This window comes from Periophthalmus magnuspinnatus, chromosome 19, assembly GCF_009829125.3.
Source record: "Periophthalmus magnuspinnatus isolate fPerMag1 chromosome 19, fPerMag1.2.pri, whole genome shotgun sequence".
NCBI classification, from domain to species: Eukaryota; Metazoa; Chordata; class Actinopteri; order Gobiiformes; family Gobiidae; genus Periophthalmus; species Periophthalmus magnuspinnatus.
The window spans coordinates 23,989,933-24,016,563 of NC_047144.1; the positions used below are offsets into that span (position 1 = coordinate 23,989,933).

The 26,631-nt window shown below is 42.7% G+C and overlaps 3 protein-coding genes across 3 annotated transcripts in view; all 3 read left to right on the forward strand.

The window, feature by feature from the left end:
* The window catches only part of kif19 (kinesin family member 19), a 39,228-nt gene extending 33,570 nt beyond the window's left edge, over window positions 1-5,658 (forward strand). The window contains exons 13-20 of the mRNA XM_033984307.2: window positions 158-428; window positions 1,219-1,343; window positions 2,194-2,342; window positions 2,423-2,525; window positions 2,667-2,784; window positions 3,076-3,461; window positions 4,204-4,366; window positions 4,882-5,658. Of these exons, the coding sequence (XP_033840198.1) occupies window positions 158-428; window positions 1,219-1,343; window positions 2,194-2,342; window positions 2,423-2,525; window positions 2,667-2,784; window positions 3,076-3,461; window positions 4,204-4,366; window positions 4,882-4,988 (1,422 nt within the window). The 3' untranslated portion in view covers window positions 4,989-5,658. The remainder of the gene's footprint in view (window positions 1-157; window positions 429-1,218; window positions 1,344-2,193; window positions 2,343-2,422; window positions 2,526-2,666; window positions 2,785-3,075; window positions 3,462-4,203; window positions 4,367-4,881) is intronic.
* Window positions 5,659-6,513: 855 nt separating this feature from the next.
* Window positions 6,514-13,164, forward strand: si:ch73-127m5.2 (uncharacterized protein LOC561202 homolog). Its single transcript, XM_033984308.2, has 5 exons — window positions 6,514-6,648; window positions 8,179-8,753; window positions 10,227-10,427; window positions 10,860-10,989; window positions 11,412-13,164. Exons 2-5 carry the CDS (start codon window positions 8,390-8,392, stop codon window positions 11,905-11,907), a joined length of 1,191 nt encoding a protein of 396 aa, XP_033840199.1. The 5' UTR covers window positions 6,514-6,648; window positions 8,179-8,389; the 3' UTR covers window positions 11,908-13,164.
* Window positions 13,165-14,269: 1,105 nt separating this feature from the next.
* On the forward strand, window positions 14,270-17,617 carry si:dkey-21e13.3 (uncharacterized protein LOC100150043 homolog). The gene is made up of 6 exons (XM_033984309.2): window positions 14,270-14,368; window positions 14,795-14,902; window positions 15,086-15,208; window positions 15,886-16,011; window positions 16,428-16,610; window positions 17,340-17,617. The coding sequence occupies exons 1-6, from the start codon at window positions 14,287-14,289 to the stop codon at window positions 17,615-17,617; spliced, it is 900 nt and encodes a 299-aa protein (XP_033840200.1). The 5' UTR covers window positions 14,270-14,286.
* The last annotated feature ends 9,014 nt before the right edge of the window (window positions 17,618-26,631 follow it).

Consider the following 26,631-nt stretch of genomic DNA (forward strand, 5'->3'; position numbering starts at 1 on the left):
CTCTCCCCTCTCTCTCACCCTCTTTCTCCCTTCCCTCTCTCACCCTCTCTCTTCTCTCTCTCTCTCCTCTCTCCCCCTCTCTGTCTCACCTCTCTCCCCTCCCTCTCTCACCTCTCTTACCTCTCTCTCCCCCTCTCACCCTCTCTCTTTCTCCCAGACTGTTTTAGAGCGTCGTCTGGCCCATCTCCGTGAGCAGGCCCAGCGCACGGAGGAGCTTCTGCCCCAGAGGGTGAGCTGCGAGGGGCAGAGGCAGGTGCTGGGGCTTCTGTGTAAGGTCCATGAGCTGGAGCTGGAAAAGGCCGAGATGCAGTCGTCCACTTTACTCAAAGACAATCTGCTGCGGAGGAAGGAGCGTGTGGTGCAGAGGTTTGAGAGACACCGACAGCTCTGCGACAAGATCATACAGAGACAGAGGCAGTTTATACACGGTGAGGAGTTTAAAGAGGACACAGTTTAAACTTAAAGAGCTGGTTTTTACTATTTTCAAAAACAATTCTCCTTGAATATACAAAAACAAAATGCAAAACAATAATCTACAACTTCACAAACCTGATGCAATATGTAGTAGTTTCATTAGCGGGATACAGGCTGATCGTGTTGTGATAGCTTTCTGAAGAGGGAGTGACGTAGCACAGGGAGCAAAGGGAGGGGAAACTCAAAGCGCCAAAAACGAAAGTGCAATATTTCAAAACAATAAAAGGTAACATGGTGATCTAAATATGTTATGTGTGAGCAGTTCATACCCAATAGATGTAAAATACCTCCTCTTTAATGGTTTGCATTAGTCCAGATTTATTTTACTTTTACTTCATGCATTCTGAGCATCCTAATTATTCACCACAATGAGTTCATAAGCGCTATTCACAATTTTCAGAAACCAGAGCAGCGTTTTGTCATCACAGTAAAGGTAGCGGTGCGTCAACCTTACTAACAATGAAAAAAAAGCGTAATAATGAGATGCAGACAGCACACAGCAGTCTCAGGGACGGCCTCTTTAAGACCACCAATGTCTGTCCTGGTTTATTGTTAATATCTTACTTATTACTGGGCCTATCCACATGAAACAAAAACTGGCACAAAGTTCAACATCTTCTCTGTCAGTATGAATTATTTTTGCCTCCTGCTTCACTGTTCACATGGATGTATTTAATAGTAGATGAACAGTAGAATAGCAGGAGTTTTGATACAGTTATGTTATGTTTGATTATGATTTTACAGAGCACAGTCTGCTGGTGCCCCCTCAGCTACAGGAGCTTTATGACGTTTACCTGAAGGAGGCAGATGAGAGGAGACTGGAGAGGGCTCTGGCTCTGGACACAGCTACAGCCCGATACGCCATCAAGGTCTGAAAGTACTCATGTTGACTGGGTTTAGAGCAGGTCTAGGTCTGGTCCTGGTCTAGTTATACTTGTGGTTTTGGCCACATTTATTCCTGGTCCAGTATGGTTTTAGTGTTGGTCCTAGTTTAGTCCTAGTTTAGCCCTGATTTGGCCACGGTTCAGTCCTGGTTCAGTCCATATGTAGAGCTGTTTTGTTCTGATTCACTCTTGGTTTAGTCCTGGTTCAGTCCTGGTTCAGTCCTGGTTCAGACTTGGTTCAATCCCGTTTTAGTTCTGGTTCAGACCCTGTTTTAGTCCTCGTTCAGTCCTAGTTTAGTTCTGGTTTAGTTCTGGTTTTGTTCATGTTCAGACCTATTTTAGTCCTGTTTTAGTTTTTGTTCAGACCTGTTTTAGTCTTCGTTTAGTTGTTGTTCAGACCTATTTTAGTCCCGGTTTAGTTCTTGTTCAGACCTATTTTAGTCTTAGTTTATTTCATGTTCAGACCTATTTTAGTCCTGTTTTAGTTCTTGTTCAGACCTGTTTTACTCTTCGTTTAGTTGTTGTTCAGACCTATTTTAGTCTTGGTTTAGTTCATGTTCAGACCTATTTTAGTCCTGTTTTAGTTCTTATTCAGACCTGTTTTAGTCTTTGTTTAGTTGTTGTTCAGACCTATTTTAGTCTTGGTTTAGTTGTGGTTCAGACCTATTTTAGTCTTGGTTTAGGTCATGTTCAGACTTATTTTAGTCCTGTTTTAGTTCTTGTTCAGACCTGTTTTAGTCTTGGTTTAGTCCATGTTCAGACCTATTTTAGTCCTGTTTTAGTTCTTGTTCAGACCTGTTTTAGTCCCGGTTTAGACTCCCTCTCTCTTCTACAGGAGGGCTCTCTTCCAAAGATCTCTCTCCCGGTGCACAGTCGGGATCAGACCCTGGACTTGGACTCGGATCAGGAGAGTCTGAGGAACGTGAGGCTGGAGCGTAAAACCAGGAGACACACGCTGCCCCCGATCCTGCCCGAGTCCGAGCTGTGAGGACATGCTTTACTTTTAGATATTTAACAGTAAGAAGAATGTATTTTAATAATTATGTTTTATGTGTTTTATTCAGGGACAGTAACAGAGTGTTCAAAAACAGCCCTCACGCCCAAAGGATTAAGAACTCCTCCGTCGTGACTCCTCCTCCCATCCACATTAACGGCAAGAACAGAGAGGTGAGGCCTGGTTTAGTCCTGGTTTAGTCCTGGTTTAGTCCTGGTTTAGTCCTGGTTTAGTCCTGGTTTAGATGTGGTTTAGTTTAGCTTTACTTTGCTGTGAGATAATTAATTCCTTTCTAATGTTTCTCTCTGTTTCAGCTGCAGCCGTTGGTGCCAGATTCCTTGCTGAACTACAGTCTCCTCTCTCACAGCGTCAGTTCTCACCTGGACTCCTCCCCCGAGAGCAGCGAGGCTGGGGCGGAGCTAACAAACTCAGGTGAGGAGAGGGCGGAGCTAACAAACTCAGGTGACTTGGTGGTGCAGTGGTTAGCGCTTTTGCCTCACAGCAACGAGGTTCTGGGTTTGACTGCTGTGTCGCTCAGAGTTTGCACGATCTGCCTGTGTCTGTTTTTTCACTCGCTCCCTAAACCTGGTCTGGCCCATAGCGGCGATGGCTCAGGATTAACCTCCTTTTGTATTACCAAACTTTTATGTATTCAGGTTCATTCTTTTTACTTGTCTGATCTTATTTTTCCCCATGGATAATCTCTCTCTCTCTCCCTGCCAGAGCGAGAGGAGATCATGAAGGGAGTTCAGAACATCGTGGTTAAAGCCGCACGGCGCCGCTCTCGGGCTCTAGAGGGCGACGTTCTGCGGTTCCCTCCCCCCTCCTCCCCCCTGGACCCACACAAACAGAGGAGCAGCCTGTCTCTGAGCGCTGTGCCCCCTGCTGGAGCCCCTCTGAGGCGCAGACAGCCCAGCCCCGAGCTCACCCACGCCACTTCCGACGATAATCTCTCCAGCAGCACCGGAGAAGGACCCCAGAATGGACCCAAGACCAGGACCAGACTAGGACCCAGCAAGAACCAGACCCCCCGAGACGCCAAGGACAGCGAGGGGGAGGGGCGCAGGAGGAAGAGAAGGAGCCGGTCCTTCGAGGTCACCGGACAGGCTGTGAGTAATGGCCCTATCCCACAATCAATATGGCTAATAGTGCTATATCCAGCTAAAGAAATTCTTGGTCAACTAAAGACATGGATTAGTCGACTTAAAGGGGGTCGTGGCAAAAGCCCTCAAAACTATTCCATAGCTCTATGTATCTGACCCAAACTGCACTGACAAGACTACACCTGCAGGGGGAGTTCATGCAAAAACGATGACTTAAGCAGGAACATTCACATCTGAGAGAAGACGGAAATCTGAACTTTAAGCTAATCCAAGAATCTCACGCATTTCAGAAGAAGTTTGTAGAGGTCTAAACTACAGGGTTAGCAGCTTTTACACAGAATAAGAGCCTGTGGAGACTTTAGTTCTTAAATGCCTTGTACCTGATTTTTTTTTTCTTCCATATATTTGACCGAAATGTGTTTTGAAATGTGATATTTTGTATAAGCAGCTCTTGAGGTCAAAATAAGTCCGCTGTGTTCTCTCTGTGTTAGCTTTACTATGACTGAGAGTTGTGAAAAATGCTTAAAAACTCATTGTGGTAAATAATTAGGATGTTCAGAATGCATAAGGTCAGTGAGGAATAACTTTGAACCACTGGAAACTGTTTAAAATAAACTTTTTCTGATTTTCATGTTTTTAAGAAGCAGAAATCTGGTACAGCACTTTTTAAACACTTTTAGATTCCTTTGTGTGATTAATCTTAATCTTGTCAGGATGTTTAACCATTTAATTTCCTGTTTGCCCTCAGCTCCCTCAGACTAAGTCCACAGCGGCACAGAGGTTTCGGCCTCTGGACAGCACCTCAGACCCACACCTCCACATGGGCCCTGTGCCTCCTGTGCTCCGAGCCCAGAGAGGAGCAGCCGCCGCGGGGAGAGGCAGAGGAGGACTGCCCACCACCCTCCAGACAGGTCTCTACTCATAAATGTACAGCTCAGATTTAAGGACCGAGGGATTTTCAAGTTGAACATTTTGGTGTTTTTTAAAGGTGCACTCTAATTTTTCTGGATGTCCAAGAACATTTATGAAGATGTTGCTTTGGAATATCCCACAGTACAGCGTTAAACGGATTTATCTCCTTTTAGACTAGCAGATGATCAAGTTACAGATCAGATCTGTGGAGAGGCGAGTCTGCTTACAGTAAGAATGCATGTTTAGGTGAATTTTGAACAAAGTCAGACGCCTTTCCCATCATAACCAAACATATTCTGTTATCTGAAGCAGAGTAGAAGAAGATTCCTTCTTCTATTGAATTTGAACTTATATCCATCATAGTTTTTCTTTTTGTAAGAGAGACGTTTTGTTAATGAACCTGGCAACCGTAACCCAAGTCTTGAGGAGATCAAGTTCTATTCAATTCCACTGTATTCTATGTTTTTATTTATTCCTGTTGCAATTTGACTTTATTTTCTTATTTGTCCTTCAGGAACAGACTCGGCTCCTCTGGCCACCCTGAAGAGAGTTCCACAGCTGAGACCTCAACCACTGCTTTATATCAGCTCCACCAACTCACAGAGACAAAGGAGGAACTGAACCAGGACTAAAACTGCACAAGGACTCAACCAGGACTGAACTGGGGTCTGGGGGATTAACCAGAATTGGACCAAATAAACGAACACCAGCACTAAACCTGGAAGAGAGGCTCTCACATCTTTAGCACAAAACACATTTAGTTGATTTTAGATATTTCTATTAATAGATCCCAGTTACAATAAGGCATCCTGGAGGCTCAGCACTTAAAGAATGTTGTCCTCTGCATTTGACCCATCCTTCAGTTTCTCTGGGTTAAACATGTCAGGGGCAGTGGACTAGATCTGGTTAGGATCCTGGTCAGGAGTAACGAGCTGGAGAGTTATTGGACGTAGGTTTATGGGGGAAAACAGTGGAAACAAATGCAGACACAAGGAGAACATCCAAACACCAGATTAAAACTACCAAAAAAAGACCAAACGTGTCCTTATTTTGCATAGGTCACATTGTGCATTGCCTTCAGGACCCATTTAGAAATTAGATTTTCAGTAAAATAGTTTCTGAAACATGACTTCTTCTTGTGCCCTTCTTGGTCAAGCCTTTTGACGTAAACTTTTTAAATCTTAAAAGAAAAGTTATTTAACTATTGCCTTTTCTTTCATGTTATCAAAAAGTACACATTGTTTTCATAATTAAGACTTTCTATGGTTTATTTTGTACATTTTTTATTCGTAAACAACAAAAAAAAGATTAAATTAAGAACTGATAAACAAAGTGTCCCTTCTTTCTTTTTTTTAATTTTGATTTAACAACATTTGATGTTAGAGAGTTTAAAAACACGGTGGAGCACTTCCTGTATTACCACACGACATCACAACATGGAACAGAGTGTTTTCGCTTTGAGAGAAAAACTCAGCCTAAATCTACATGTTTGTGTGTTAAACGTGTGAATGAAACAAAACAACACCACATTTTGATAAGGAAACAAAAGTATAACATAAATCAGAAAATTGTGTGATATGGGCACTATAGTCCACCAGAGTTAGACAAATTAGATGTAGAAAAAGACATTTAGACAGTTATAAACTTTTAATTCAAAATAATATATTACCAACTTTACTCATTTTTTATATTTTTTGGGGTAGTTACATTTTTATTTGCTCCCATTTTAGCCAATTAAATTTAAATAAATATTACACTGAACAAGTTAAGCTAAATTATTATTATTGTTGTTAAATATTCATAGTATTTTTATGCTTATATTATTAACCTTTTTTCTGAGAAGATATGATTGCATAATAGATTGAACAGATTCATTTTATATATATATATATATATATATATATATATATATATATATATATATATATATATAATTATTTAAAGAGAAAATAAATAAAAATAGCAAATGATATCATTTGCTATTTTTATTTATTTTCTCTTTAAATAATTCGTGTTAAAATTTAATTTTATTAAAATTACAGTCGGATAACCCTCCCTCTTCATTTGACTGAGAGATCTTTCCACCAATAGTCTTTCTGCTTTTTCTGATTGACACTTATTTGAACCAATCAGCTGCGTGATTAGCGCTGTGGGCGGGACTTGTGGCGGGCTGATTTGTAACCCGCTGAAGCCGGAGTGAAGGAGACGGAACATGGCGCTCGCTCTTCCCCGGACCGTTCTAGGATCAGCCCGTATTTAAAGCTCCAAACGCGGCCAGACGGTGAGTCCCACAGCCCGCACAAGCTCCACTCACATCTGCGCTCAAATAAAACCCGTATTTTGATTCAGTTTGTCGCGTTTTTGACTGGTTTTGACCGTTAATCCGCTGCTCCAGTTAAAGCTTTAGACTCGTCCGTCCGCCATTTTGAATTTAACAAATAAAATGTGCAGTTTTTAGGAGTGCTCCAACTATTTTTCCGTCAGTTTTTAGGCTTAAATTTTGCTGAATAAGTATTTAAAAGTTCCGAATACGCACAGAATAAGTTTAACTGATGCATATATTTTATTTTATTTTCTAATTTTCAAATTAAACAAATATCATGCATTTTTTTAACTAAACTCTAGTTCCTTTAGGCTTTAAAGGGCTTTTTCTCATCACAAACAGACATGGAGTTGTTGGGTTTTTTTTTTTTTTTCCATTCACACACGTTTAACACACAAACCCTGCAGATTTAGGCTGAGTTTTTCTCTCAAACTGAAAACACTATGTTCCACCTTGTGATGTCATCATGCGGCGATACAGGTAGTGCTCCACTGTGTTTTTAAACTCCATACGCCTTCACTAGAATCATTTGGATAATTTCAGCGCTGGGATTTCCAATCTCTCCTAAACAAAGGGTAAGGTACGGGAGCTGTTAATTTGAAAACTATCACTTCATGACATCACAAGGTGGGACAGAGCATTTTGAGGTTTGGAGCTGTAGACAGACTGATAATAAATGGTTACTCAAACAGGTGTGAATGAAATGGTATGTTTTTGTGGAGGTAACAACATTCCAAAACAACTTAAAGCCCGCAAGAGTCAACTTTGTATAATTTAGGCCCTTTAAGAGTTACATAAATTTAAGCCAAATCCTAATCATAATAAAAAAAGTATGCAAAAATCCCTTTTAAAAAAAGAGAATTTAATATGCAACTTTAACAAGCAGTTATTATACTTAAGTAAAAGTAAAGATACTGGAGCTAAAAATACTTCCGTAAAAGTATCACATGAAAAAATGTACTTAAGTAAAAGTATCAAAGCACTTGTTTTAAAATATGCTTAAATAATAAACAGTAAAAGTATTTCACACAGATTTTGACATCTAATACAGTGTCAAATGTGGTGATTTTGATAAAAGTTTGTGCTGGGTTTTGTTTGTCTGTTTGTCGTTTTTTTCCAGCTGTTTTTATTTGTTTTTTGGGGGGGGTTTTGCTCAAATTATGAACATGATAAAAATAAACCTTTCACTTTTCAGTCCTGTTCAGAAATGTAGTGGAGTAGAAAGTACAGATACCTCCTCTCAAATGTGGTGAAGTAAAAGTAAAAAGTATCCACTGTAATATGTACTTAGATACCTAAAATTTATACTTAAACACATTACTTTAATACTTTTACTTTGTTAAATTCCACCACTAAACTTGTCTGTTGACTCGTGCAGTGTCAGTATTTAGATTCCTGTTGTCTCGAATGGATTTGTTCATGGGGCTAATTGTATTTTTTTAAATTTACTAACAAACTAATAATGACAATCATTTTGTCTTTTTTCAGAAACAACTCCCTTCTATCTCCAGAAACGACACAATTACCTGCAGCAACTCAACAAAAAACGGGAATGAAAGAAAACAGTGCAAAAATGTTATAGCATCAGATCTAGCTGGTCATGATTAAACCAGGATTAAACCAGGATTAGACCAGGATTAAACCAGAACTTTTCACATTTTGTCAAGCAGAAAGTCTTTGTAAAATTTAGTTTAAAATCATGGACCCCACGCAGAGAGTTGTGGGTCTGAATCCTCAAACAAACATGGTTTTCACTGTGGTCAAACCAGTTATGGGCATTTTACAAGTGTCGCCCCACGAATCCACCGCCCTCCAGCCCAACACCCCGATGACGCTGCAGCAGAACCCAACTCTGGTCCCCAATATGGCCGCTGAAGTCCAGCCGCAGATCCACCTAAACCCAGACCCCTCAGAGACCCAAGATCCAAGTCCAGATCTGGGTCTAGATGCGGATCCTAACCAGGACTTTGGGGCAGGGGACTCGGGGCAGTGCAGCGTGGAGCATCTGCCTTTCGCCGAAGTGTCGTCACTGCTGGATCCAAATATGAAAGGATCCAAAGCAAGTAAGAGATTTAAACTGTTTTATATCAAGTAAGAGATTTAAACTGTTTTATATCAAGTAAGAGATTTAAACTGTTTTATACCAAGTAAGAGATTTAAACTGTTTTATATCAAGAGATTTAAACTGTTTTATATCAAGTAAGAGATTTAAACTGTTTGTTTTATATTTTCTTATGGACTGGTGTCAAAGTCAAAGTTCAACAAACAAGTGAGATATTCATGCAGTTTCAGTATCTTTAAAGTGCCTATGACGGGTTAGGTTACAATTTTCTTCCATGTTTGGAGATTTTTTAGGTTTCAAATTTTACTTCCTGGTTGGAGATCAAGACCTCACACATAACTGTTACGTAGCAACCACGTAGTACACTTGACCAAAACTCTAATGTCTCTCCTCTCAAAAAACAATAATATGTGACAAATCAAATAAAAATAAGAAAACAACATCTGGATTGAAATAATGTTTAAAATTCCACAAAAATAATTTCTCGTGTAAATTGTGTTGAACTTTTGGACATAATTCTCCCAGTGTGACGTCATCAACAGAACTCTGCACTTCCTGTAACAAAAAACTTCAACTTTTCTTCACAAACTGCTTTTTGAGTGGTGTAAAGACTATAATTTATTTGGTGGGATAATATCTGTTGTAAATATAAATTAAAGATTAGAGAATTGTCATACGCTGATCTACAAATATTCAAGGACCAAAGTGCAGTGGTTTGATTCGCGCTCAGATCAGTCCTGTCTTTAGGCTGGACACTTGACCCACGTTGCCTCTGTATGAATGTGAGATGTCATTGGCTTCTGTCAGAAATAGTGTAGAGTAAAGAGAGAGAGAGTAAATGATGTGTTTGAGTGACTAAAAAGTGCTTTATAAATCAAATGCAGTAATATTATTTATTTTCAAAATCAGAAAAAGCTCCATTGCTGCTGTCAATGAACAAATTTCACTAACAGGGAGATGCATAAAAAAATAAGATCTAATGAAGCCGTGCAAACAATAAAATGTTTGACTGAAATAGACTTTGGCTAAATATAATACAAAATGCAGTATAATGTCATTGTAAATGTCATCACAACAAAGCGCCGTGGACAGCTGCACATCACACTGGCGAGCAGAAGATTTTTTTTTTTTTTTATTTATATAAATGACTATGTGACGCTGCCAAATCCTACATGTATCACAGATTAAGAAAATAAAACTAGAAAAGGATTTAAGTCCAGAGCAGTGAGTGTGAAAACAGAGTTGATTGGCAGTATGGGGTCTTGAAAATCGTCGATTAAAGATTACTCAAACATGAATCACTCCAAATACAACTTCACAGGGAAAATGAGAAGGAAACAACTATAACACTGTTTAAATCTCTGGAGTCAATTTTGCAGAATAGGTCTGATTTAAAGTGATAAGTGTTATAAACTTGTATAAAATTATAAATCACTCGTAAGTCACTTTAACCTCATTTATGTTTCCTCTCGAGGGAAGTACCTGATCTCGTATGACGAGATCCGGCGCCGTCTGCAGCCTCCAGAGAAAATGTCTCTGCGCTCGATCGCTGCATACACCAGAGTGAGCAGAGGCCCGGCCAGTAAGAAAACTCTACAGGAGTCTCTGAGTGTCCTGGGACTGTCCCCAAGTACCACCACTGCTGTGTCCTCCTCCTTCTCCAAGCTCACAGAGGGTATGGACTAAGACTGAACCAAGACTGAACCAAGACTGAACCAAGACTGAACGAGGACTGAACGAGAACTGAACGAGGACTGAACGAGGACTGAACGAGGACTGAACGAGGACTGAACGAGGACGGAACCAGGACGGAACCAGGACGGAACCAGGACGGAACCAGGACGGAACCAGGACGGAACCAAGACTAAACTAGGACTAAACTTGGACTAAACTTGGACTGAAAGAGATCTGAACCAGGACTGGACCAGGACTGAACCAGGTCTAAACCAGGACAGAACCAGGACGGAACCAAGACTAAACTAGAACTAAACTAGGACTGAAAGAGATCTGAACCAGGACTGGATCAGGACTAAAATGGGACTAAACCAGGTCTGAGTCAGGACTGAACCAGGACAAAACCAGAACTGAACCAGGACTTTTGTTGCAGGAGACACCAGGGCTCTGTGTGAGGACATGAGGGACTTTTCTCAGGATTACATCGATTATGAAAACATCGCCAAACAACTGATCCCCAAAGTCAACACAGTCCAGCACTGGTCCAAGATCATCGAGACCAAGTGAGATTCATCGTCTGACCTTCTCTTCACAACTTCACAAACCTGATGTTTCGTGCAGTAGTTTCATTAGTGGGATGCAGCTGGTTGTGTTGTGATAGCGCTCTGAAGGGGAGGGACTTAGCACAGAGAGCAAAGGGAGGAGCGACTCGGCGTCAAAAACAAACGTGAAACTTATAAATCATGTGAATATAGCATTTTCAAAACAGTAAAAGGTAACATACCCCAGTAAAATACTCCCTCTTTAATACCCCAAAGACCTAAAATAGTCCCTCTTTAATACCCCACAGAAATAATATAGCCCCTCTTTAATACCCCACAGAAATAAAAATAGCCCCTCTTAATACCCCATAGAAGTAAATACCCCTCTTTAAACATGTTAAAAGTTGTTGAATAAGTCTTTTAGTAATTTTTCTCTCTGACAGAAACCACTTGGAGGACATGCGCCGCTGCTTCCAGGACCCAGTGAACAGCCAGGCATTTGACAGCGCCACCCACGGGCTCGGTCTGGGAATGATGCACGTGGTCCTGGACATGGTCTCATCCGTGATCCAGCACCAGGTCCGAATCCTGTCCGGATCCACCGGCACCAACGCAGAACTGTCCCACGAGACCTGTCCCTCCACGCCGAGACGCAACCGCAAACGACACCGCAAATTTAACCACAACGACCCCAACCCGCACCAGAGAACCGTGAGGGAGGCCGTGAGGGAGGGGGCGGCCATTTTGAAGGCCAAGAGCGGAGGGAGGGGCAGGAAGAAGGTGAGACAAGATGGCGAGCAGACGGGTGAGACGGAGGCGGTCCCGGAGCAGCAGATGGAGGAGGGGGATAATGTTCTTCTACTGACTGTGGGCTACGAGGCCGTGTCCAGTGAACTCGGCACGAACGAGAGCGTCAATAATGACCCAATGCAGAGCTGAACACGAGCTACTGCGCCCCCTGCTGTTTAATCTGCGGTAATGTGGTTAAAGTGACATGTTTTTTTGTGGCAGAATGTTCATCAGTTACCATGGTGACACAATGCACACTTTAGCAAACACTTCTAAGAAAAAAATACAAAAAGGATTTAAACAGCACATCTTCAAGAGCCTGTGATCAATCGGAGCCTTCGTCGCCCTGTTTAGGAGTTTGATTTTCAACAAAAAGGTGAAAAACCGTTGGCTAATGCTAGCTAGCTTGAGAGGGACTTGTTTAACAGCACAAATCAGCTCACCTGTTGTAGTTTGAGTTACAACATGTGAGCTGATCAGTTCTTTATGGTCAGATTGTGTTAAAATAAACCTCAGATTAAAGTCTAATTTGAGTAACAGAGCTTCAGACAGAGCAGTGTCCACAGTTAGCATCACACGCTCAGGAAATGTTGACGACATCATCTGTATCAGAATCAATACAGGAAGTAACACTGAATTCTAAAACAGAATCCCGTTAACCCTATGTAATTTTTTTGACAGTTTAAACCTTCATTTAACAAAATAAAAGTGTTGTGTTTTATTTTTTAGTCTAATCATAACTATTGTGTTATTGCCCTTGTTTACATTATGGTTGCTAGGTAACCACATACGTCACATCTGCTGCCTGTGGCCAACCAGGAAGTAAAAATGTAAAACTTCACCAGAATTTTAAAAAAGGGGAAAAAAAGACTAAGCTATGTTTGAACTTATTTTAAAATCTTAAACTTATTGATGTTAATGTTATGTTCAGAGTCATAACCGTCGTGTGCTTTTTAATCTGTGTTGTAGTTTTGGACTTTCTGGCCCAAAGAACAAACATCTAGAGTTTTCCAGCCAAGATTAATGGACTAAACCAGGACTCTGCTCATCTGGTTTTCGAAAGGATTTAGGATTATAACGTTGAATTAATATTTGTATGATTTATGTTTTAACATCTGTATTTGTTTGTAATACAGAGACCTACTACAGGCTGCTGTGACTTTATTTGAACCACTATGTTTAGAAGACAAAGGTTAAAGGTGCACTGTGTAAGTTTTCTAACAGAGGATCCACCATCTGCTTGTCTAAATGGAGAAGTTAGTACTTTGTCTTGCAGTGTTTCCCTTAGATTTTGTTAAGACTGTGGAGGCACAAATATATATATATTTTTTATTTGAATAATTTCATTTTCATACACTTTGTGGAGGATAAATGCTGCCAATATTTAAACTTTAACTGTCAGTTTTTAACCAGTGTCGTCTCTTTATGACAATACGATCAGCAACAAAGTCCGATGTTATTATGACAATACAACAAAGTCCGATGTTATTATGACAATACAACAAAGTCCGACATTATGACAATACAACAAAGTCCGACGTTATGACAGTACAACAAAGTCCGACGTTATGACAGTACAACAAAGTCCGACGCTATTATGACAGTACAACAAAGTCCGACGCTATTATGACAGTACAACAAAGTCCGACGCTATTATGACAGTACAACAAAGTCCGACGCTATTATGACAGTACAACAAAGTCCGACGCTATTATGACAGTACAACAAAGTCCGACGCTATTATGACAGTACAACAAAGTCCGACGTTATTATGACAGTACAACAAAGTCCGACGTTATTATGACAGTACAAGAAAGTCACTGAATAACAGGAGAAGGGGGATTTGTGGACTCATGGCTGATGCTATTGTCTGGTATAAAAAATGTCTTAAATGAAAGGAGATGTTTTCAGTCTTTTTTGTTTTTAGAAAGTTTTGAACCCTACATGTGTGACCGAGAGTTTGAAATTTTGTGGGCAGAGATAGGGGGTAGGTGAAAACCAAAATTCCAAAATGTGCTCTATGAAAGTAAATAGTGTTTTCTAGGTTTATCTTGTTCAATCTTAGACTTCACAACCTTTTTATTCCAATTATCAAACTTTCTTAAAGATCTTTTTTGCATTTTTCTAACTGAGGAAAAGTGGACGGTTATGGGTGTAGTTTCGATCTCTTGTCCTAGTTTTTTATAAATCAGTTTAAATCCTTTTATTCTTATTTGGGCGAGTCACATGCCTTTACAGAAGCTAGTAGTTAGAGTTAGGAGTCCTCAAAAGCGGCATATGCTCTGAGAGTCTGTCAACCTGTGCGTAATCTGTGCGTAATCCGTGCGTAAACATGAGGAGGAGCAGGAGGTTTAGAGCAGATTTAACACCTGCTGCTGCTGCTTTTGTTGTGGTGAATGCTAAAGCTAACGCACTTTTTAAAATCCATCACAAACCTATGGAAACTCCTGTCCGCTCTTGGGTTCAGGCTTGAGGATGTGATTGTTTTACCCGAGCTCTGCAGCACATCACCCGGCAGAGCGCGGCAGCATGGCACAGCTCGACCCGGAGCAGAAGAGCCTGTCCCGGGACAGAACCAAGACCAACCAGCTGCTGCCCTGCGCCAATAACGGTGAGGAGCAACACGGGATTATAATCACGGATATGAAAGCGTTTGTCAAATGAACTGGAAAGTTGTTTAAACTGGCTGTTATTGTAACTTTTAACTGGTAGAGTGTTTTTATTGTGATGAAAACTAAAGGTTGAAGGTTTAATCCCTTGTGTGCATGCTGACATTGTACTCTTTAGCAAGGAACTTTACCCCGTTGTGTGCCTGTGTAGTTTAGACCTGGTTTAGTCCTGGTTTAGTTCTGGTTTAGACCTGGTTTAGTCCTGGTTTAGAGCTGGTTTAGGCCTGGTTTAGACCTGGTTTAGGCCTGGTTTAGACCTGGTTTAGCCCTGGTTTAGACCTGGTTTAGCCCTGGTTTAGTCCTGGTTTAGAGCTGGTTTAGACCTCGTTATTATTTAAAGGTCATTCTAACACTGTGCTGTTCTGTAGATCATCTGAACAACGCTCTGGGGGCCATCCGAGTTCTGGGTTTGGAGCTGATTGACAAAGAACTGCAGCCTCATCTGACAACTGTCCTCAAGTGTATACAGGACAAGAGTAAGTAATACTGCTGCTACTACTACTAATATTAGCACTGCTACAACTATATACAAGACAAGAGTAAGTACTACATTAAAAACACAATTCCACCACAACCACTAAACCAGGACTAAACCAGAACTAAGAGATTCTCAAATGTAGTATTGTCACGTGTACTCCGCCTGTTCCCTCTGTGTCCAGACAGGGGCGCACCGGAGCAGGTGGTGGTCAGTGGGGTGCTCCCTGTCCTCGCCCTGAACCTGAGGAACCGAGGCTCTCAGTGTGTCCTGACGGCGAGGCTCGTGTCTGCGCTCGCCAACGATCGTGAGTCTCGCCAAACATCCACAGAGCTGAGGACTTAGAGTAAACATACAGTATACTCAAGTGAGAGTAACGTTACTTCAAAATAATATTACTGTATTTTCCGTATTTAAGTCATACTTTTTTTCATAGTTTAGCCGAGGGTGCAACTTATATTCAGATGCAATTTATATGTGAAATATGTTTTTTTTCCCTTCATTATTATGCATTTTTTGTCTGGTGCGACTTATTACACAAACATTCAAATCATTTCACATTGTCGACATAAAGCTCAAGTCACTTTAGACTTATTCACAGTGGGAAGAGGAAACACAACTTTTACTCAAGTAAGAGAACTGTTACTCTGTACTATATATGACTCGAGTACTGTTACTTCAACAACAAGATTGCTTAAGTAGGAGTAAAAGTGCGCTGCTTGAAAACTACAATTTCTTTAAGTTACAACACGTCTCTTTCAGGTTCATTCTAATGCCATGTTCAGAAAGTGATACCATTATTCAACCCCAAAGACGCAATTGCCGTCAGCTTTAAGTTATAAGATCGATATGACAAAACTAATAATGAGAAGATTCAACATTTGTGGATCAGAAGTTTGGAGATTTCTTTAAAAACAGTGAATCTCCCATAGAGTTACATGGACCCCTCCCTCCACCTGAATCGCCGTGCTCTCCCTCCCACAGCTTTGGTTCGTAAAGGCTTCGGTGACTCTGGTCTGGTCCCTGCTCTGATCTCGGTCCTGTCGAGTCCAGACCAGGACCTGCTGATCCACTCGGCCACAGCCTTGAGCCGCATGTGCTACGACAACAGTGAGTGTGAGGACTAAAGCGGGACTAAAGCGGGACTAAAGCGGGACTAAAGCGGGACTAAAGCGGGACTAAAGCGGGACTAAAGCGGGACTAAAGCGGGACTAAAGCGGGACTAAAGCGGGACTAAACCAAGACCAGACAGGGACTAGAATGCTCAAGTGTCCCAACACGGCGACTGTTCTGTCAGATTGCGCCATGGGCTAAGAACACTGGTGCAGCATCTATGGTTTCTATAGTAACTTCCATGTGGTGCTTTCTCTCTACCTCTATCCCCCTCCTCTCTTTCTCTATTTCTGTCTCTCCCCTCCCCCCTCCTCTCCCTCTCTCTCTTTCTCTCCCCCTCCTCTCTTCCTCTCTCTCTCTCCCTCTTTCTCTCCCCCTCCTCTCTTCCTCTCTTTCTCTCTCTCCCTCTTCAGCTAAACTCCAGGACGAGTGCGTTCGTTGCAGCGCTGTCCCTCGTCTCGTCTCGATCCTGTTTCGCTTCTCTGAGCGCCCCCTGTTGGAGGAGGCGTGTCTTCGCGCGCTCTGTAACCTGAGTGGACTGGGCCTGAGCGAGGAGGGGGGTGTGTCCTGGGAGAGGGGCGTGTCCATGCGCCCAGGTGAGTGATTACTCTGAGATACTACATTACTACAACAAAGTATATTACAATTAGTATTACTGCTGTTTTAGACCTGGTTTAGACCTGGTTGAGTCCTGGTTTAATCCTGGTTCGGTCCTGGTTCGGTCCTGGTTCAGTCCTGGTTTAGTCCGGGTTTAGTCCCGGTTCAGTCCCGGTTTAGTCCTGCTTTAGTTTTGGTTTAGACCTGGTTTATTGCTGGTTTATTGCTGGTTTATTGCTGGTTTATTGCTGGTTTATTGCTGGTTTATTGCTGGTTTAGTCCTGGTTCAGTCCTGGTTTAGCCCTGGTTTAGTAATGGTTTAGTCCTGGTTTATCCTGGTTTAGTCCTGGTTCAGTCCTGGTTCAGTCCTGGCTTCAGTCCTGACTTAGTCCTGGCTTAGTCCTGGTTCAGTTCTGGTTCAGTTCTGGTTCAGTTCTGGTTCAGACCTGGTTTAGACCTGGTTTAGTCCTGGTTTAGTCCTGGTTCAGACCTGGTTCAGACCTGGTTCAGTCCTGGTTCAGACCTGGTTCAGTCCTGGTTTAGTCCTCGTTCAGTCCTGGTTTAGTCCTGGTTCAGTCCTGGTTCAGTCCTGGTTCAGTCCTGATTTAGTCCTGGTTTAGTCCTGGTTTAGTCCTGGTTTAGACCTGGTTTAGACCTGGTTCAGTCCTGGTTCAGTCCTGGTTCAGTCCTGGTCTTATATAACAGTGTGTTTTCTGTCTCTGTTCCAGGTGAGTGCACGTTCACAGGCTCCGCCCCCCTCAGGTGCGGGTGGGCGGGGTCCTGGGTTACCGTGGTGAGGGTGACTCAGTTCGCCCCGGGGCAGTTCTCCGTGAACATGGAGGTGATGCGACGCTGCTCCCCGCGCTTCCTGGAGGGGGCGCAACAAAAGACCCTGTTCTCCGTGGTCCGGACCGGGTCCAACGTCTACAAAGTTCTCAAGCACTGGACCCGTAACCAGACCAGGACCAGGAACCTCAAGACCAGGATGTTCCACACTTTTCTATAACGGATGCCCTCCCATCCTCCAGCCTCCCTGTGTCAGATGCCCTCCCATCCTCCTGCCTCCCTGTGTCAGATGCCCTACCTCCAGAGACACTGAATATACAATTTACACAAAAATATAAAATGAACATTTGTATTTTTTTCACTTTTATTCTTAATAGTCTTCATATGTATCATGTATTTCTTTGGAATAATTTCCTGATGTCCTTGTGTCAGATGCCCTACCTGACTCCAGAGACACAAATGTGTAAAGTGGCAAATCTTTTACTATTTTTCAGTGTTAGTTCTTTATAGAAGTATTTATATCATATATCTGTCTGGAATAGTTTTGTTCACCTCAAGTTTTGTTTTAATAAAAGGCAGATTTATATCAGATTGGAGGACTCACATTGACTAAACTCTTTATGTATTTATATTGTGTGTGTTGTTTTATACAAAGTTTTGTAGGATTTTTTGCATGTTGTTTTGTACGAAGTCCTGAAAAAGTCGTGGGAAAGTTTTTGGAAAAGTTCTTGAAAAGTTGTTGGAAAGGTCCTTGAAAAGTCCTGGAAAAATTACGATGTTTTGTAGGTTTTTTTGTAAGAAGTTTTTGAAAAGTGCTGGAAAAGTAGTGGGAAAAGTCCTTGAAAAGTGCTGGAAAAGTAGTGGGAAAAGTCCTTGAAAAGTGCTGGAAAAGTAGTGGGAAAAGTCCTTGAAAAAGTACAAAGTTTTGTAGGTTTTTTTGTACGAAATCCTTGAAAAGTCCTGTAATGTCCTTGAAAAATGATTTTCCAGGACTTTTGCAAAACTTTCAAGGACTTTTGGATAACTTTGCAGGACCTTTTTCCCACGTCTTTTTCCAGGACTTTTGCAAAAATTTCCAGGACTTTGCAAAACTTTCCAGGGCCTTTTTCTTTCTTTCTTTCTTTTTGTCTTTGAAATCTTGAAAAAGGATTTCATTATATTATTTGAGGAGTTTGATCAAATGGAGGTTAAGACGTTCTCTCTTCCTCACAAAGACAGAGGAAGATGAACAGATTTACTCGTCTGCTTCAGTTGAACACATGGCTCTTCAACACGTGTCAGTGAGAACTTTGATCTATTCTGGAAACGAGGGGACCTGTTCAAGGGAAATGGCCCCCACCTGAGCAGAGGTGGAGTAAGAGTGTTGACGGATAACCTCCTCCACGCTCTGAGGCACCGGCCTGGACAGGGTCCTGGCCCAGTGAGAGAAAAGAGGAATGAGAGAAGCATTCCTGCTGCACCAACCAGACACCGAGCCAATGTGTCAGCACCACAACTACAACCACCACCTCCCCCAGAGAACAAGTCAGCAGCACCACCACCTTCACTGTGACAGCCCCAGCAGAGGTTTCAGTCCAAGCTGCACCCCCATCACCTCCCCTGTCCACAGACCAGCCCTGGGTCCCCTTTGCTACATCTACTCCCTCTAGGGACTCCTCACTCTGCTTTTCCTCCCCACCTTCACCCATGGCCCTTCCCAAACATCTAGAAAGTCTCATCAGATCAGGAATTAAGATGGCTCCCTTCACAACTAATATAGTGCGATCAAGAGTTCTGGCATCAACTATGCTGAACTCTTCCCCGTACCCACCTGATAGGTTCACCTTTTTAACCTATATTACAGTTCAAAAGAGAAGAGAAGACAAGAGAGATTATTTTGTCTCAATATTGAGGAGAAAGAGCGGGGAGGCAAAACCTTCAGTTTACAACCACCCTCCTTTCTGAAGTCTCCACCGTCTTTCTCCTCCTTTTATTTAGTTAGGGACCCTAGTTACAAATGCATTCTCAAGGGATGGGGGACATACTTTACATACTTTGCCAGCAGTGTAAAAACATATGACGAGATTCACAGAGAAATATATTTTGTTTTTGCATTTCCAAAGGTCATTCCCAAGACGTTTCTGTTTCAGGGTTTCAGAGTAACCTTCTTCCCATGGGATCCTGCAAGTTTCAAAAGACATTTTCTGCAAGACTCAAGAACAAACATTAGTGCAGATTACATAGTTTACATAGTTGAAATGAATATAATGATTATAGTAACTACAGTTACATTACAGTACCTACAGTACCTTTAAAATGAACAGTGAGATAACATCATATAACTTGAATATATATTTTGAATCCATCATTCCCTCCTGTTTATCGAACTGTGATTTGGAAGTGCTCCTTCAGGGTTCTCGTCATCACTGCCCTCCAATAGGTACATCTGCACCCCTTTGTCCTCAGGTGCGGGTGAGATGGCAGCGGTTATTAACCTATTGATCAGGGAACGAAGACAAGGAATACAACAGCATCCACACAAGGTTAAAATAGCTACAAACACAGCGATTGATACTAGGACCGATGAGACCAGTGCTCTGCACCGCCCAAACCCCCTTAGCCAGTCATCCCAGAAGGGGGTACTCAACCCAGACTGCTCCTTTAAGCGTCTATTCATCGCACGCAGGCTGCCTATAGCTCTAGTCAGGCTTCCGTCTGCAGCGGTATTGTTAGGGATGACCACGCAACAGCTAGCCCCAATAACAGAACAAACTCTACCCCGTTCTGCCAGCTATGCAGTTTTGGAAAGCCATAAGTGAGGTGGCGCTTAGTTGCTCGTGCACTGCTTCAAACCCCTCCTGTGTGTAGTTTCCCAATTTTTGTAGTGGATGTAGTTGATTCTGTCTACGTTTTTTATTGGGCAGGGAATTATAGCAGCTATTAAAGGAATATTTTCAAATCCTGTGGCAATTTGATTAGCTAATTTATATTTATCAGGAACCCCTCTGGGCACTCCAATCGTATCAATATACGTCGGGTCATTTTCTCCCCAACATCCCTTGTATTCTCTTCTAGGTCTTTTGGTATGGTTTTCAATTTCAATTGGTTCTTGCTTAATCAATGCTACTAATTGTTCATGTTCTATTGACATTACTTCTATAGGTATTATCAGATTAACTAGAGCGCATACTCCAGTAAATTCATTTGGCATATTTGCTCTAAGTATTTTCCCTCCACAGTACCAGTAGATGTCATTGTGCAGTCTGGGTAGTGCTTTATTTGTAGTCAGATTTTTTTCACATAGATTTCCATCAATATTACCTAAAACATTCGTTACCGAATTTGAGCGTTGGATACAGGTGTAATTTCCTTTTGGCAATTTGGCCTCAAATATTGGTTTGTGTTTTTCAGGTTTAGTTAGTGGGTAAACTGCATCCCACTCTGCGCACTCTGCCTCTGGTACTGTTTTAGTTAAGATATCCTCCACACATAGCACTGTTAACTCAGGAGGTGTTGGAACCATTCTCAAAAGTGGTCTGGGTCCCATGCATCCCCCCTCGTCTTTCACCCAAACTCCCCCCAGCTCCGCCTCCTCGGCCCTCACCTGTTCCCTCACCTAAACAAGTTTATCTGTACAGCACAATTCATACACAAAGTAATGCAAAGTTCTTTACTGAATAAGAAGGTCATTAAAATCAAAACATAAATAATCATCATAAAATTAACATTAAAACAGAAAAGTGCAGAATTTAAAAAAACCTAAAACTTTCAGTCATATTCACAGTTAAACAAAACAGTCTGAGCCTGGATTTAAACATTGTCAAAGTCGAGGCCTGTGTGACATCAGGAAGAATGTTCCAGGTTTTAGCTGTTTAAAACTTAAACGCTGATTCCCCATGTTTAGTCCTGACTCTGGGCTCCAGCAGGAGGCCGGTCCCTGAAGTCCTCAGAGTGTGAGATGGTTCATTTGGCTCATGTGGGAGATGTTCTTTGGTTCTGACCTGAGCACAGGACACATGTGTGAAGTACTTCCTGGTTCTAGTCAGGACCCAAGCAGCAGTGTTCTGGATGTTCTGGATGTTGTGGATATTGTGGATATTGTGGATATTGTGGATATTGTGGATGTTCTGGATGTTCTGGATGTTCTGGATGTTGTGGATGTTCTGGATGTTCTAGATGTTGTGGATGTTGTGGATGTTGTGGATGTTGTGGATGTTCTGGATGTTCTGGATGTTGTGGATGTTGTGGATGTTGTGGATGTTGTAGATATTGTGAATATTGTGGATATTGTGGATGTTCTGGATGTTGTGGATATTGTGGATGTTGTGGATGTTGTGGATGTTGTGGATGTTGTGGATGTTCTGGATGTTGTGGACGTCCTGTTCTGTCTTCAGGCTCGTTTGAAGAGTGAGCAGGACACTGAGGAGGTTTGTATATGACTAAATAGAGTATGGAGGGAGATTGTTTTAGCTTCATTTTAAATGAAACATACTCAAAAGATGAAAACACTCCAAATGACAATCTGTGAGTAACTAAATTATCTCTAAAAAATGCACACACACCTCCACCCTTTTTGTTTAGTCGTGTTTCAGATTCAAATTTGAAGTTGGATGGAGTTGATTCCACTAGAACTGCATTACCTGTGTTTTTGTCGAGCCATGTTTCAGTTAAAAACATAAAAAAATAAAGACTTTATATCTCTCTCTATAAGAAAGAGAGAGAGAGAGGAAAAAAAGAAAAAAAAGACTTTCTTTCTTGTAGAAAGAGAGAAAGAAATAAAGAAAGAAAAAATACTTTATTTCTTTATTTCTGTCTATAAGAAAGAGAAAAAAAGGAAAGACTTTATTTCTTGTAGAAAGAGAGAGAAAGAAATAAAGAAAGAAAAAAGAAAGACTATTTCTTTATTTCTCTGTCTATAAGAAAGAGAAAAAAAGAAAAAAGGACTATTAGACTATTTCTTTCTTTCTTATAGAAAGAGAGAGAAGAAATAAAGAAAGCAAAAAGAAAGACTTTATTTCTCTCTCTCTCTCTTATAGAAAGAGGCCTCATACAGCTTAGAATATGTTTCATAACCGAGATCTTTACACATTTTCACTTTGTTAATCACAGAACCTAGAGCTCGACTGGCTGAAGCAGCAAGGACTTTTACCCCACTGTCAAAACTCATAAATTCATCAAAAGTGAACCCCAGATATTTGTACTGAGGGACATACATTTCCGAATGTAAGGACCTTTTTACTTTGAGGACCTGTCTTTTTTCTAAAATGCATTATTTGGGTTTTAGCTTCATTTATATATATATATATATATATATATATATATATATATATATATATATATATATATATATATATATAAGTCTCCACCTACAGCACCACTGTTGTAATACATTTAACATTGACTGTAGGTCCTCTTCTGTTTCAGCCAGGAGTGCAACATCATCAGCACAGAGCAGAATGCCCACAACATCACTGTCCATGTGTAATACCAGTGTCCAACTGTTTGATTTCAAGAGCCCAGTCATTTATGAAGAGCGAGAACAGGCTTGGGGACAGAACATCCCCTTGTTTTACACCAGAAGGTATAGGAAACCACTCAGTCCTTAAATCATTCACTTGAACACATCCATACAGTCTACATACAGTGATTTTAATGCTCCATAAAATCTCCCATCAACCCCGGCCTGGAGAATTTTCAAACACAACAAATCCCTATTGACCCAATCGAATGCTTTCTTGAAATCCCCGAAACAAACAAAAGTGGACTTATTTTCAGCCAGTCGAGTTCTCACTATAGTTGAAACTGTGTAAATATTGTTGTGCGATGTGTGTCAGGCTTTTATGTGCTTTAGCTCAGTGTGGTGCGTGAGCGTGAGTGAGAGGTGGCGTGCGCGTGCGTGTGGCGCATATAGTTTTGTTTCAACCCGCGAAGAAGCGAGGAGATGTGTGTGAGTCTACAGTGGTCCTGGGGACAAGACGGTGCAACTGATGTGTATTAACGGTGCAGCAGAGCTAATAAAGCAGCCAACTCTTGAGCAGCAGACTGGAGTGGTCTTTCAACTCGCACCACACTCCAAACAACAAGGTAAAGAACTGGGGGTTAAACCCCGAAGGACGAGCGACCCTTCGGCCCTGGAGAGGACGGCTCTCCCCTGTGTCTCCCGACCACGGTCATTGTGCAGGAAGCAGGAAAGGTTTAACACTGGCGACCACGAAGGGACCCTCAGTTGTTAAAGGAGTGGTGAGCATCGGGAATAATAATAAAAATGGACGATAAAAACTTTTAAAGCTAAGTGACTGTAATAAAGCTGAAACAATACCGGAGAACGCTAACTCAAGATGGCGGCCGCTCGCAACTACCGTGATGTTTATGGACTCGAAACAAACTACTCAAACCCCTTCATGTCATTAACCAACATTCGGGACGAGGAACAAGGTAGTGGGGACGCTTATGAGAGCAGAATGGCAAAATGTGAGCATTACAACCCCTTTCTGTGTGACGATAGTTGCGCTGCTAATGCTAACTCATCGGCGGAGGGAGAAGACTTGTTCGCGCCGCTCCACGGCCCCGCTCAGTTTTCCCGCCCAAACCTCTTTGTTGAGGGCGAAAGTCAAAGCCACGGCCCGGAAGAGGATCCCGATGGGTACCTGTTCCAGCATCCAGCTCCCACTGTGACATTTAAGGGACAATATCCAGACACAAATCCATTTTCCTCTGTTCATATGGGAAGATTCGTACATAGCACACCAGCCCCGTTAAAACCAGCACCATGCACACTCCCTATTCAAAGTCTTTATATCAATCCACTAGAGACTCCCAAACATGGACAACCATGCCACTCGCATCCACATAAGAGCAACTCAGTGCCCCGGCTGCGGCCTCCCCCTTCAGACAGTGAAGAGGACTGTGATCCTAGAGAGCGAGTTCCTACCCTGCGTCCTGGCCAATATGACGGCAGCACACCTTGGAGAGAGTTTCTGCACAGGTTTGAGAGCTGTGCTGAGGCTAACCACTGGTCAGAAAAGACAATGTCAATCCAGTTAAAGTTCTGTCTGGTTGGAGCAGCCGGAGCCATCGTCCACAGAAACCCTCGCTCATCCAAGTGGGACTATCGCCACCTGCTGGACGAACTGGAAACTGCTTACGGCCCTTCTTCAGATCACTCAGCGGCAGTGGCAGTGGAGCTGAGGCAGAGAGTGCGCAAAACTGGTGAGGCACTCCATGTATTCAGAGATGACATTTATGGCAAAGTAGCTGTAGCTTATGGTGACTGGTCAGAGTCTGAGCAAGATGCTATAGCTGTGGAAGTTTTCACAAATGGCTTGGGTGATGCAGAAATGGTCCAAAAACTGTTAGAGAAACGGCCGCCCACGCTAGCTAAAGCTTATGAGATAGCTCATCGCCATGAGACGACAAAAAGAGCTGCTTCTTATGTCACAAGTGTTATGCAGCCAGGCACTCGCATCCTACCTGAACGTAAGCCCCGCGCCGCCGTTGTCAGAGAAAAAGATGAGACTATTACTGCTCCGACTCCAACGGCACCAAGCCCCTTTCCACATCAGTTTGTCCCATTCGCACCAGCCAAAACACCAAAGCACCGCAAAAGCTTTACAAAGGGTGATATTCGCTGTTATAACTGCAATGGGTGGGGCCACAAACAAAGCCAGTGCTCATCCCCTCAAAGAAAGACTAATACGTTGCCAGCACGCACTTCCGGTGAAAACCCAAAGCCCACTGTACTACACCTTAAGGCCACAAACCGTGAAATGAGCATTCACATGAGGATCTATGAGCTGGAGGTGTGTGCAGTCTTGGATAGCGGAGCCCGGAGGAGCGTGTTGCCCTTGTCCCATTACAACGCCATTCACCCGGACATGAGACCTCCACTGACTTCATCTGTTGTAGAGACTTTACTTGGTGTGGGACCTGGGGATGTTCCTGTGCTAGGTGAAACCAAACTTCCTGTCCATATTAACCACCGTCAAATGGAAATAAACTTTCTTGTGGCAGACATAGCCGGGAATGAGGTGCTGCTGGGCCACCCCTTCCTCACTCAAGCCGAGGCCCGCCTTGATTTTGGTAAGCACCGCATTGTTTTGTTTGGTGAAGAGGTGCCTTATTTCCAACCGGAGACTGTTTCAAAATCACATGCTGTGAGAGTAGCCAGAACTGTAGTGGTGGAGCCTGGTCAAGAGTACTTAGTCAAGGGCACTTTGAACTTTGTAAAAGCAGTAAAGGGAGACATGATGCTCAGTCCCACCAAAGGCTTTGTTGAAAAGCACAAAGTTCTTATAGCCAGAGTCCTTGTTAATGCCCAGCTCACTGATGTTGTGCCACTACGGCTCTTTAATCCTGGCAACAAACCTGTGACTATTAGAAAAGGTGCTATTGCAGGCCTCCTACAGCCAGCAGAGACTGTTCCACCATCCAGTGACCCCACATTTTTTTGTGCCAGCCCGCCTGCAGTCCCAGAACACCTTCAGGAGCTCTATGCCCAGAGTTCCCTTAACCTTAATGACAGTGAAAAGATTCAACTAACAAACTTGTTGTGTGCATATGAGAGTGTCTTTTCCAGAGGACCTGGTGACCTGGGCCGGACCAGCCTCATCCAGCATGACATCATAACCCGCTCTGGTGCTCCAGTCAAACAGCCCCCTCGTCGGATGGCCGGGGAAAAGCAGCAGTGTGCAGACCAACAGATCCGTGAGAGCCTGCACACCGGTCTCGCCACCCGCAGCAACAGCAGCTGGGCATCTCCCATCGTAATGATGCGTAAAAAAAGATGGAACTTATCGTCTCTGCATTGATTACAGGGCACTTAATGACCGCACCATCAAAGACGCATACCCGCTGCCCCGCATCCAAGACACCCTGGACACGCTCGCCACCGCCAAGTGGTTTAGCACCCTGGACCTTGCCTCAGGGTACTGGCAGGTCGAGCTCTCGCCGCGAGCCCGCCGCGCCGCAGCATTCTGCACTCGAAATGGCCTATTCGAATGGAACGTCATGCCCTTTGGCCTGTGCAATGCGCCGGCGACATTCCAGCGCTTAATGGACCGCGTCCTGGCTGGCATGCAGTGGGAGACCTGTCTTGTTTACCTCGACGACGTTATTGTGCTGGCCAGGGATGTGCCCGAGATGCTGCAAAGGCTGGGTCAAGTGTTCCAGAGGCTCAAACTAGCAAACCTGAAACTGAAACCCGCCAAATGCTGCCTCTTTCGCCACCAAGTTGCCTATCTTGGTCACATAGTGTCG